The sequence below is a fragment of the Triticum dicoccoides genome, chromosome 4A (genome assembly GCF_002162155.2).
Source record: "Triticum dicoccoides isolate Atlit2015 ecotype Zavitan chromosome 4A, WEW_v2.0, whole genome shotgun sequence".
In the NCBI taxonomy this organism is placed as follows: domain Eukaryota; kingdom Viridiplantae; phylum Streptophyta; class Magnoliopsida; order Poales; family Poaceae; genus Triticum; species Triticum dicoccoides.
In genome coordinates this window covers 704,904,446-704,916,672 of record NC_041386.1, presented here as the reverse complement: position 1 = coordinate 704,916,672, position 12,227 = coordinate 704,904,446, and the positions used below count along the sequence as shown (strand labels likewise).

At 47.1% G+C, this 12,227-nt stretch overlaps 1 protein-coding gene across 1 annotated transcript; it reads right to left on the bottom strand.

Moving 5' to 3' along the window:
- Positions 1–924: 924 nt before the first annotated feature.
- LOC119288040 lies at positions 925–12,214 on the bottom strand. Its single transcript, XM_037567653.1, has 17 exons — positions 12,160–12,214; positions 11,061–11,796; positions 10,676–10,972; positions 9,463–10,087; positions 8,243–8,348; positions 8,062–8,141; positions 7,872–7,904; positions 7,301–7,433; positions 6,268–6,379; positions 5,980–6,060; positions 5,616–5,686; positions 3,763–3,819; positions 3,345–3,416; positions 2,771–3,016; positions 2,017–2,129; positions 1,807–1,899; positions 925–1,315 (listed from the first exon to the last, which is right to left on the bottom strand). The coding sequence occupies exons 2-17, from the start codon at positions 11,626–11,628 to the stop codon at positions 1,168–1,170; spliced, it is 2,835 nt and encodes a 944-aa protein (XP_037423550.1). The 5' UTR covers positions 11,629–11,796; positions 12,160–12,214; the 3' UTR covers positions 925–1,167.
- Positions 12,215–12,227: the final 13 nt, after the last annotated feature.

Sequence of the window (12,227 nt, the reverse complement as noted above, 5' to 3'; positions counted from 1 at the left end):
AAACATTGCGGATTACAACATATGTGTCTGCTCCCATGTACAGTAGAAAGTACGACTTTCACGGCTTTATTACTGGAAAGCGGCTTGTTTGCTATGAACACTAAACGAATACAGTGAAGTTAGTTTTTGTTCTCTATGTTGAGGAGTAGAGACGTTCAGCTCAGTTATCCTGTGAGAAAGTGTTGTCAAGTTAGTCTATCCCCCCTGCGCGCGCAAAAAAAAAAAACCTTAATTTATGCAGTACTACATATGGTTAACTATGAACAAATGGTTCATTTATATCTCCCGCATAATTGTTACTACCACCCCTCATGAGTTGTGTAACACATTTTTATAACTTCATGAGGTTTGTAACTTTGATGTCACACTTTCAACATGCTTTTATTTTCTCGCTATGTTTCTTCAGTGTTGGGCTATATATAAACCATTGCATGTTTCACAAGATGTTTGCGCCATCTGTTTAGCCCTCAGATTAATTAGCTAAGAACCATAATGTAGCTTTTACTTAGCTGAGCATCAGAATGCAACTCCTGTCTACCAAACATCCCTTCTACGTACCATATCTACAAGTTTCAGGTTATCATAGTGCCAATTGAGATATTAGAGGAAACTGACCAGCTCTTAATTTTATTTAGCCCATGTTGGTTCTTCATTCTTAGCACCATCTTGGCAGTATCTAGACAAGATGATGGTTCTTGTTTCTTAGTATCATCTTGGCGGCATATGGAGAGATGATGGTTCTTGTTTGTTAGCATCATCTTGGCGGTATCTAGATGAGGAAACTCCACTTGTCCGCAGCATGAGCTTCATCATAAAACAAATCATATGCCTCACCCTAAGGTTAGGAGGAGCTGGAAAAAGACATCAAATCTTCGATGGCAATCATCCCACGGAAAATGGAAATACATCAGGACATTGGCCATATTATCGGACTAAATAAAGTGAGCTTTATTGGCAGCTGTCACATTCTAGCTATTTATTGGCATATAGATTGGATCTAGTGTACACTTTCTTTGTGTGAGTGTAATCCCATTTTTCAGTCTGAAAAAACAAATGCAAGGATAACAAAATTTGTCCAAAGTTTGGGTGGGGGCAAATATAGTTCTCCAAAGCGGATCAACAGCAAGTCTGGTTAGAGATGTGTGGCTCCCAGGTAAGCAGGTCATTTTAGGTCTGGTCCTCCGCGGATAGCTCCAGAAGACGTTCCGCCTCCCTGAGGAACATCCTCGTCAGCTGCTTCTGCCCTCTTCGGTACACTATACACGGCCTTCTGTTCACTCTCGACTTCGTCGCTTCGGTGCTCTCGATGGTTGCACTGTGAAAAGGAGGACAAGGACACAGTAAGAGATCATCGACGCCGTGCCAGATTTATTAAGGGCAATGCTGACAAAACATGCACTCTAGCTAAGATCAGAAACTAGGGTATTGTGCGGTTTTGAGTCAATCACTTGTTTACGGCACAATACAGTTACACAGACTTCTTTATGTACAGATAACTGCAGGAACCAAAGCGGTTAGGCAATTGAACTGATTGACGTAACGAATGAAACATGTTTCTAGTTTTCCCTGGGCGATGAAAATTTCAGGCGGCATTCCAGAAATATCAGCTACATTGCTCAAATTGACGATGTGGCAATCGAGTGGTTTCTCCACAAGAACACATTGCTTACTGTTGCTCTTAAAATAGTCACTGATGCTAGTGCCCAGAAGTAAATTTGGAGAACTATATTATGTTAAGATCTATACAAGAAAAGTAAGCGTTGGAAATAAAAACAGGCGCCTTCCCAGCAACATAAAAAAATCTACCTCGAGGAGTCGTCTGGATCATTGGAATCAAATTTCTCCAGCAGTTGACTGTCAGATGCTTCTGTTCCAGTGCCTTCTTCAAGTTCAGTCATTCTTGCAAAATGAAAGGATTGATCAACTAACTGTTCACACTTGACAGGGCTCTATCAAATATAACAAGTGCATGGTGCACGAAGGAGGAGGAAAATGGAGTCATGTTGTTTGTATTACTTCACCCTAAGAAGATCCACAAGCAATCCTAACGCTCCATTATCACCGCACACCTCCCATATAGCACTTTTGATCTCTGCATCAGATGGTTCTCCATCCTCAGTAGACCCAACCTAGTAAGAGCAAGTTCAAAGAAGGGTCTCAAAACCAGATCATCACAAAAAGACAACACTTACTGTCCTTCAAGCCCAGATGCAATGCATACTAAAACGGTTCTTGACTCACTCTTTTTTTAAAAAGAAAAAAGGCATATGCCATAATGTTAAGAACAAAATTCTAATTCAAAATGAGTTAGATGAGCAAACGAAGCAAATTGCTAAGAAACTAGGGCGCCGTTCCTCCATGAACAGGGCAGCCCCAGTGCATGCAGCTCCCGCTTGCGCAGGGTCTGGGGAAGAGCCCCAGTTCATGCCGTTCCTCCATGAACAACTCTTTCAAAAAAGGGAGAATACACAGGTTTAACTGTGTGTCTTTATAGCAGGCACTCTTGTTAACAGGTTAACCAGATGGTCTACAACGATGTTTTTTATGGTATTTTTTTAACACCAATAATGATAGATAGTAAAGCTACTCCAAACAGAAATATAAGGAGCTCACCATCTCACCCAGCAGTTGGTAATGTAGCATGATGCCTAAAATATGAAGCTAATACTCGCTTGACATCTTTTGTTTTCAGAGTACCCAGTTTGTCATCTAGGAGTCAACCCACGCTGTTTATACTTCAGAATACAGTATGTGAAAGAAAAACACCAACCTCTCCAAGCAGGGAAGCAACCTGTTCAAGTTCATGTTCTTGCATGGCAATTGTGCGAAGAGTACTTAAAAATTCTTGAGGGAAAACATTTTTTTGGAGATATGATGGAACTTTGCGTTGACCACTCCAACTGTAACTAGAAAAATGCTTTTTCTTGTTATCATCATCTTCACCAGAACTGGTACTGGTTCCGAAAAATCCCCTATCAAGCAAACTTGTAGGTAGAAGACATCTCAATTCAGCCTTCTGCAAACATTAAATACATACAAAGTGAGAGCCATGGTGGCAAGTGGCAACAGCTGCTCAGATGGCTTGAATTCATTAGAAAAGTCATCACAATCTCGAGCCATGTTTTTTCTAAATAAAAAAAATAACTCGGGCCATTCAGTAAATATCAAATACCCTATACAAGATAAACCAAAGGCGGCAGGGTATAGATAGTAAGTGGAATCAAATTTCGACTCAATTCCAGAAAACTTTGTGTTGGGTAAGTTCATCTAAATAGAACATAGTTGAAGCCATACAAGATAAACGCTTGCTGTAAGTTCAAAAGAAGATAAACACATAGTTGTACCTGCATCTCAATTAGCTTCATTTTAATGTCAGCAGACTGAAGCTGTCTAAGAGCTTCTACTGGATAATGAACCTGCAGTTAAAGCAAGGAAATCAGAGGATAAAACAGCTACTTCTTACATAAGTATGCTATAAGAGGTTCTTAAAAAAGGATTGATCTATTATTAAACTTAGAAGACACTGAAGGCATTGATGTACCGTTTATCAAACTTTATTTCCTAATTCTAAAATCCCAGTGAATAATGAATTTCCTGTTCCTCCTTTTAGTGTGAGCCAGTTCTTTTTGTTTCGTTGTAATCGGTCACTTTAATGGGATCACATTTATCATGCAATCTATACATTAACCAGAAAATAATTCCCAATATATATCCTACAGATTTATTACAAACTTTTAGCACATACATGAATGTGAGGGTTACCATGAGATAATCATCTGGATTGTTGTCAACCACAAATCCATATAGGTATAGCAGTTCCTGCGGATAAACACAAAATACATTTCCTCATTAATTTTGTTCTGATAACCATACATAAATCATGGCGACTTTGCTGATATCTTTAGTGACTGCATGTTGTTTCAAACCCACGCAGAGATAGTAAATCATGAAACACACTACAGATTCTCAATAACAAGCATGATAGTCATAGTAGTAAAACTTCTTGTCATCCACCAATGAGGTGCAGAAGTATCTTCCCTGTCTGTACCAAGCATGAAGGATCTAGTGTAAATATGCACTCTTAATCTAGCATATGTATATCAAAAGTAAATCCATGTAGAAAATCACAGACCCAATGGACAATACAAAATGAACACGGGGCCCATGGACTGGAGTGTGTACTTCCCCCATTCAAATATTTCTCCTTTCGTTATGCATGCTGTGAGACCTCACTCACATGATATTCTTCTCTGGGGTATTCACCCCACGTGTAACTGTGTGTGCAACTCCAAAGAATCTTCATGTGAGAAGTTTTACTGTTCTAGAAGAAATGTACCATGATGTGTACTAGCTAAACCGTGATATAAAAAAAGTATGGAGACAGGTGACAAATACTAACACCAGGAAATTTGATAAAAATGGAAAGAATTGTTATATAGAGTGAAGGCAAGAAAAGAAATACTTAGTATATAGGATAATATTTGGCTGTCCCTGGTGGACTATACCGTACCTACATCTAGGGTGTGTTTGGTTGAGGAACGAAGTGGAATGGAATGTCATGGTTCCATTCCATTAGAATGGGTTGGTTCCGTCCGTGTGTTTGGTTGAGAACAATATGTGGAATGGAATGGTGACATTTCGATGTTTGGTTGGAGAGATGAAATGGAATTGATTTTATTCTTCTCACCCCTTGTAAATTAATATATGAACATATAACATCAAAGATATGAACAACTATCTCCTCTTGCACCAAACCATATGATCAAGATCATACATTCACAGTCCAAACAAGAATGAAAAATATAAGAAAGATATAGAAAGAAAAAGATATGCACATGATCATGCCACGGTCAAGGTCCTCAATGGCTAAGGCTAATAAATCAGTTGGTTCGTTGCCATTGGCGATCAGACTGTCACTGTACCCATCTCCTCTGCCTTACCTCCATGTTAGCGTCATATGGAAGGAAGAAACTGAAATTGCTCCTGATATAGTCCTCGCCACCTGGCTGCTACTCAGCTACAAAATCGATCGGTACTCTTCCCTGCTCCTCGATCCTGGTCGCACCCTCTCACCAGCAGGTCAGACTACCACCGGCCCCCAGATCAGTTCACCGCCGCGACCTCCGAAGGCCTGGTCCCTGCCGCCCATCTTCAAGACCGCTGCTCCGCCGCCCCTCGTCCATCGTGCCGCAGTCTAGAGAGGAGGAGATGAGGAAGAGGAGGAGCGCGGCGCGGATCGAGGGAGCATAGCAGCTGGCGGCGCGGATCGAGGCTGAGGAGTCACGATAGGCTTTCGGGGGAGCGAGAGGAAGGACGAGAGACGACCGGTTCCGCGTGATTCCTCCGATTTGGAGGTCTCACCGCGTTCCGGATATTGGGCGAATATTCCCTAGGTGGGAACGACTTGTTCCCGTTCCATATATGAACCAAAAGCAGGAACGAGGCTCTGGGGCAGGTCCGACCCATGCCGTTCCACTTCATGATAGGAACCAAACACACCCCTAGTGTCAGTTTATGATTTGAGATTCACATGTTCTCGCTATTTTCATCACAGCAAATCTTATTCACACCTTGATAAAGTCAACTCTTAAGATTAGTTTTGTTAATAATTGTACCTCATTTCCTTTGTTGCCATAATTTATGTAGATCTCTGTCCCAGTCTCAACAGAGCTTTTACCAGCTTGCGCTTCAGGAAGAAAAAAAGGAAAGTTGGATTAGTAGGTCAGTGACATTGCTAAACTGTCTAAATTGGAAAACACCATATGCTGTGAGGCTGGCACACTGATCCCTATGGCCACTTGTAACTGAGTGACACACAACAGACCGATGCTGTTTTTTGTTATTTTATTACTGAGCAATATGCCTCCACAAAGAAGTAGACACAATCATAGTGGGAACTGTAATCTACTAATATAAATAAGTTTGAACGAAAACTTAACGAAGAACTATAGGATAGAAATTTTGGATCAGCATAATTACCAAGTATGAGGTACATTGAAGCAGGAATTCCTGTTAAATTTCCCTCCGAATCAACTTCCCATGTCGCCAGAGCCTTTACATCTAGAGAGGACAATCAAGCTAGCTTAGAATGAGGAAAGAGCAACGGTTATTTAATAGTGAAAGCTTCACTTTCTTCATCACTAGTGAAATTCAACTCTTGGCAAATACAAACTGAAGCAGTTGTTGAAATGTAGATATCCTCCAATATGTCCTGTCAACTGAATAATTAAATTTATATAATGCATATACTTTACTTTCGACTCTTACTATGGTTACAGAAATCGATTCCTGGCACGAGGCCCTCAACCCACATTGACTCCATATTACGAGATTCAGAATTCTCGTCGCAGCTACTATTCTTTGTTGTAGTGTCAGTTTCCTGCAAATAAACAGCAAGCATTGTGTAGATTGGTAGATAAGATATCAATGAAAAATAGCAATTAGCTTATTGAAATAAATTAAAATAAGATGCCAGAAGCCATAATTATAAATGATGAGTCGATGATTGACACTGGCCCATTAATCATCAAGAAGTTTTTCCAAGTATTGCTATATACGAGTATTAAGGTACTCCCTCTGTCCCACAATATAAGAGCGTTTTTGACACTCAATAATTAGACTATGTTTTACTCCCTCCGTTCCAAAATAGATGACCCAACTTTGTACTAACTTTGTACTAAAGTTAGTACAAAGTTGAGTCATCTATTTTGGAACGGAGGGAGTACAAGCTGAACTGTTCGGTATGACTTATGCAATAATCGAAAAATGGATACCCATTATTTCAGCAGTTACAGGAAACCATTATTTAATCAGAATCAGTTCTCTAGTTCTTACAGATAAAAATCAGTGTGCTCTAAACCTGCAGTTTTCCTATTGCTTTGCTGTGCCGCCCTCCCCCCCCAAAAAAAAAACAAGATTAAAATGATATTTAGTTTAGACAACAGAAACAAATGCCACTAGTTGTGTCATTTCAATGTTTTTGACGGTAGTGTCATTTCAATGCTATCCTAGGATGTGCGGGGCACATAAGTTGCACCTAAGTCTATGACTATTCACCAGTCACCACAGTAAATAGTTGATACTTGATAGTGATAAGAATAGTAGCTACGCTTCTCTTTGTGGTTAAACATTCATTAACTAGCTCCACTAATGTTTAGCCATATTCCATAAAGGTTGGGCATAAGAAATGAATCCAGAACCAGCGGTTATAACAGAGGAAAGCAAATATACATGCATGACAAATGCTTATGATTAAACTTGAGTCCCTAGCATGTTCTTGTTCAGGACAGTTGCAGCTAACCTGTTGGGTGGTGAGACTAGAATCACCCAAAACTTCCCCAGTTCTGATCTGTTGTCCATCAAGCGATCCCGGAAACACGTATGAATGAGGCAATGGGATGTTGAGAGCTCGAGTCCAGAAAATCGAGTTTGCCCTGTCATAAACACATCCTGCTGATTGGTATGGGGAGAAAAGAGAAATAAACCTCCAGATAAATAAAAAGGCCCCATTTGGAATGTTTAAGCTGCAGGTTCGCTTAAGTAGCATTTAATAAAAGCTATTAAACCATCATATCTGAGGGAAGGACTGGCCATTGAAACCGTCATTTTAATTAAGTAGAAATTCCTTACCAATAAAAGTTTCACTTTGGTCGTTGCTAAAAGATGCAAGGTTAGTCGATGATTCAATGCTAGGTGTCAAAACCGCTTCACCTATTTGCATGACAAATGCCTTATTTGTTCCAGCTGTTTGTATGGCTAAATGATTTATAAATTGGGACCTTCGACATATTACCATGAGAAGTCATGTAGGCCAAATGATACCAAGTAACTCTTACATTAATACTGTAAATGCAAACCATGGTGATACATACCAAAGGAAGTCCTCAAACCGCACTTCAATTGAGCTGCAAAATAAAACATCTGACGGGTATGAGGTTCATATACGAAAAGGTGCAATCCCCTGTACAGCAAAACCACAGCACAAAAGCATTCCTTTGAGATAATAAAGGAACTATGCATGTGTTTGGTAAAGAGCCAATACGGAGCAAAATCTCAACCAACCTTCCCGATTCGTCGACATGCAGAAGCTCCTCGACCAGACCTTTCACCTTGTCATCGAATAACTTTTGCAACGATTTTCTCTGAAACAAAAGCACCCATCATGTTCATCTCCACCAATGTACTACTCTCCCAGTGCCCAATCCAACAAAGAAGCGAAAGCGGCAGTCTGCAGCTGACGAACCTGCATGACGGTGGCGCGGTGCAGCGTCGTCCCTTCCACCTCGGCGAGCTCGTCGTCGTCGAACCAGACGGAGCTCCCGAAGGTGCTCGGGAGCACATCCAAGTACCTGCAGGCGCAACGAGCAGAATCCCCAAAGGTTAACAGTGGTTTCAGAACATGAGAGCAGGGGAAGAAGGCGTGAGTGAGCCTACGGCTTCCAGAGGGAGGTGGGGCGGAGGCGCTCGGCCATGAGGAAGAGCATGACGAGGAGGCGGTCGTCGACGCCGCCGTCCTCGAAGAGCGCGCGGCACCGCGGGCCGACGAGCGGGTCCTGCAGCACCCGCATCGGGGTCACGGCCAGGTCCAGCGGCACCGCCATCACCACCCCCGCACCGCCATCTCCGGGAGGGGGAGAAGAGCAACGGTTACCGTCGGCGGAGGCGGCGGTGGCGTAGACGCCGAAGCCCTTGCGGCCGCAGGCGCGGATCGTGCAGCCGCGGAGGTCGGCGCCGTTGGCCTGCGGTGGAAAGGGCCGAGGTTTAGGAGAGCACGGGGACCGGGGGGCAAGGGAGGGGAGGGAGGAGAGGGCGCGACCTGGAGCCATTGCAGGAAGCGCTGGAGCTTGGCGTCGCCGTCGTCGGACGGGGCGGCGGCGGCGGCGGCGGACGACGGCATGGTGTTCGACCAAATGCGCGACCGAGGCAGAGCAAAGTTTCAGCTTTGGAAGCTGTCGTCTGAACTTCTTTCAAGGAAAAGTAAAGCAATACAAGAAACCGTTCAAATTTCTGGTCAAATCCTCTCCAAATTTCACCAACGAATTCTCCATTCAAAGAGGCTCGAAACGCGGTTCTCTTCCCGCGATTTCTCCGTCCGTAAATCGACCCGTTTCGCGCGAAATTCACGAGTTCGAAACGCGAAATTTACACCATCATTTGGCACCAGCAACAAAATACTCGGCGATCTACTATGAGTCTATAACAATATATAGATATATCATCATGTCCAGGTTACACTCATTCTACAACCAGAGACAGTGACACGCTCATCTCTAATCTCTTCTCGTCTCGTCTCATCTCATCTCACTTCGCCGGCTTGCATCGCAGTGCAAGCAGAGAGACAGGCAGGCTACAGGAACAAACTCTGAGCCGCTCGCATGGCGGGCGCCGGTGGAGAGCCGATGCTAGCACACGAGCGAGGCGCGGAGGGAGAGGGTGGTGGACAGGTGGGTGCACGACGCCCACCGGATCACCGACTCGGCGACCGCCATGTCCAGGTCGTGCTGGTGCTCCCGCTCGCCGGCGCCGATGGTGTGGTTCCGCCTGCTGCTGCGCGACGACGGGTTCGCCCTCGTTGTCGCCGTCGCCCCTCTCAGGGCCGCCTCCGCCATCCTCGTCAGAGCCGAGGAGGAGGCGGCGGTGAGGCCCACCGCCGTGGCGTCTTCGACACAATGAGCTTCCTTCTCCTTCGTGGTGTCGTCGCCTGAAGCCGCCGGTGGCTCGGGCTCGTCGGACCCTAGCCCGCAGAAGAACGAGAAGCTCGGCATCGACGTGATGGGCGCAGCGTCCTTCATGGGTTCGGGGCTGTCGCCGAATGAGAATAACAAGGCTCCGCAAGACGGAGCTGGAGCCCTGGCGGCGGAGAACGCGGAGAAGGACGATCTGCAGGAGAATGTGGGAGAGCAGGGTTCCTCCGACAGACCCTGGCAGGCGATCGGCCCGCCGGTGCTGAAGCTCACGTCGCGGCTGCGTGTCGCCATCGGCGTGGAGAACGAGCACGAGCCTGGCTCCTCCCTCCCGAGGCCGATCTCAAGGCAACCGCCGCAGGAATCGCGCGAATCATTGGCGTGCTCTCGTATCCAGGAATGCTCTGCATGCACAAAGAGCAGTTGTTTAGGCAATAAACCCCAGATGGTAAACAACTGTAAACTACTACCATCAAGAGAAAGGAAACCATTAACAGCTGATTTGTACTACACAGTAAGGTCTGGAAATGAAGCAATGACAGCCAAATTCAAAAGATTCCATCAAGGGTGACAGAGATGATGAATCATCAACACTAATAAATAAGCAGCCATGTGGATGTGATATATCAAAAGGAAACATTCAAGGGCCAGCAAAGATTCAGACTTGTTTATTTGTAGCATGGTGGTTCTACCGGAAATCCAGAACATGACCCTAACACTGAACCTTTAGCTGGCGCTAGCTCATGACTTAGCAGTGAAGACTTGATAATTTATTCAAAACAGCTTTAAGTAAACAATTGCAAACTAATCAACCGAATTCTCATTGATCTCTACATTCTGGTCTACATCTCAGTTACATGAAGGCATGGACATGAATCATCAAGAATCAAAGGTCATCTAAGCTTGTGTATGATGCCACAATGTATATGGAAGGAACGGAATTCCGAGCATCCTGTGGTTTCTCAACAGATGATGTATGTCTGATGTCTCACCTAGAACTTGCTCGGCTGTGAGCCTCTGACCAGGATCACGCCGCAGCATGCCGGTGATGAGCTCCTTGGCCGAATCCGAAACCCTGTCCCAGGGATCAGAAGGGAACCGCAGCTCCGTCGACCTGATACACTCGAAGATCTTCGACTTGGTCTTCCCCCAGAACGGCGGGATGCCACTGAGAAGGATGTAGAGTATAACCCCGGCGCTCCACACGTCGGCAGCCTCGTTGTACCCGCCGGCAAGCACCTCCGGCGCGATGTAAAACGGGCTCCCCACCGTGCCGCTCAGTCTTTGACCTGACAAAATCCAAACCCCCAATTTAGCCTCAAAAGACAACCAGACTTGACTAATCCAGAGGTGATCAGGCTTGTGAATCAACCATACCAGGCTGGGTGTAGGTGGCGAGGCCAAAGTCGGCGAGCTTGATGGGCGAGGACGGCGACCTGCTGACGAGGAGGATGTTCTCGGGCTTGAGGTCCCGGTGCACGATCCCCTTGCTGTGGCAGTGCGCGACGACCTCCATGAGGTACCTGAAGAGCGCGGCGGCCTCGTGCTCCGGGAAGCAGCCGCGCTCCTGGAGGCGGTGGAAGAGCTCCCCGCCGGCGCAGAGCTCCATGACGAGGTGCACCGAGTCGTGGTCCTCGTACACGGCCTTGAGGTCGACGACGTTGGGGTGGCCCGAGAGGCGCGCCATGACCTCGATCTCGAGCCGGACGCCCCGCACGTCGTCGGGGGACGTGAGCCGGTCCTTGGCGATGGACTTGCAGGCCAGCGCCTCGCCGGTGACCATGTCGGAGCAGGACCGGATGACCCCGAACTGGCCCCACCCGAGCTGCTCCCCGAGCGCATACCGGTCGCCGAGGCACGAGCCGTGCGCCGCCTCCAGTATCGCGCCCCGCAGCCCCGGCGCCTTGTACGAGTTGTACTTGCCGCCGGCGCCGCCGGCGGCCATTCCTACAGTGGAATCCCCCACCGCCAAATCCCCGCCGGAGTCCGACGAGGCCGGCCTCCCCCGAATCGCCCCCGGAGAGCTCCCCCGCCGCTGGCAGGGCCCCGAATCTCGCGGCCTCGGTCGGCGCCGCTCCTCCGCGGCCGTGGGCCGGTCGCCGGGCGACTGAATCTGCGACGAGGAGGAAGAAGAGCAGGGGGGAAAAAAGGCAAGCTTTAGCGCTCGAGACCCCACGGAAACCGCCTCCGGAAAACCTAGCAGAAATCCCGGAGATTCCGGGCGACGCGCGGCGGTGGTCCTGGGAAACTGCCACGAAATTCAAAATTGCCGGCGCGGAACCCCGCCCGCCCGGCTTGGCAGCTCCCTCCCGAGCAAGGGCCCGCTCGGCCGCCCGGCCGGCGGCCTGGGGCGCGCGGATCGGAGCCCGGCGTGCGCGCTGGAGATGGCTCGCTCGCTCGCTCGGGGGAGTTCCCCGGAACCGCGGCGGCGTGGGAAGAGGGACGGGGGGAGGGCGGAGGGGAGGAGGGCACTCACCGGAGCGGAGGGGCTGCGGCGGCGGAGGGAGGGGACGGGAGCGTCGCCGGCGGCGCGGCGAGGTCGGC

Coding starts and splice junctions, on each gene's coding strand:
- LOC119288040 (XM_037567653.1), bottom strand. CDS start 11,628: ATGGCCGCCGGCGGCGCCGGCGGCAAGTACAACTCGTACAAGGCGCCG. Junction 5,687..5,979: donor TTCAATGTACCTCATACTTG/GTAATTATGCTG, acceptor TTCTTCCTGAAG/CGCAAGCTGGTAAAAGCTCT. Junction 1,316..1,806: donor GATCCAGACGACTCCTCGAG/GTAGATTTTTTT, acceptor TCCTTTTCACAG/TGCAACCATCGAGAGCACCG.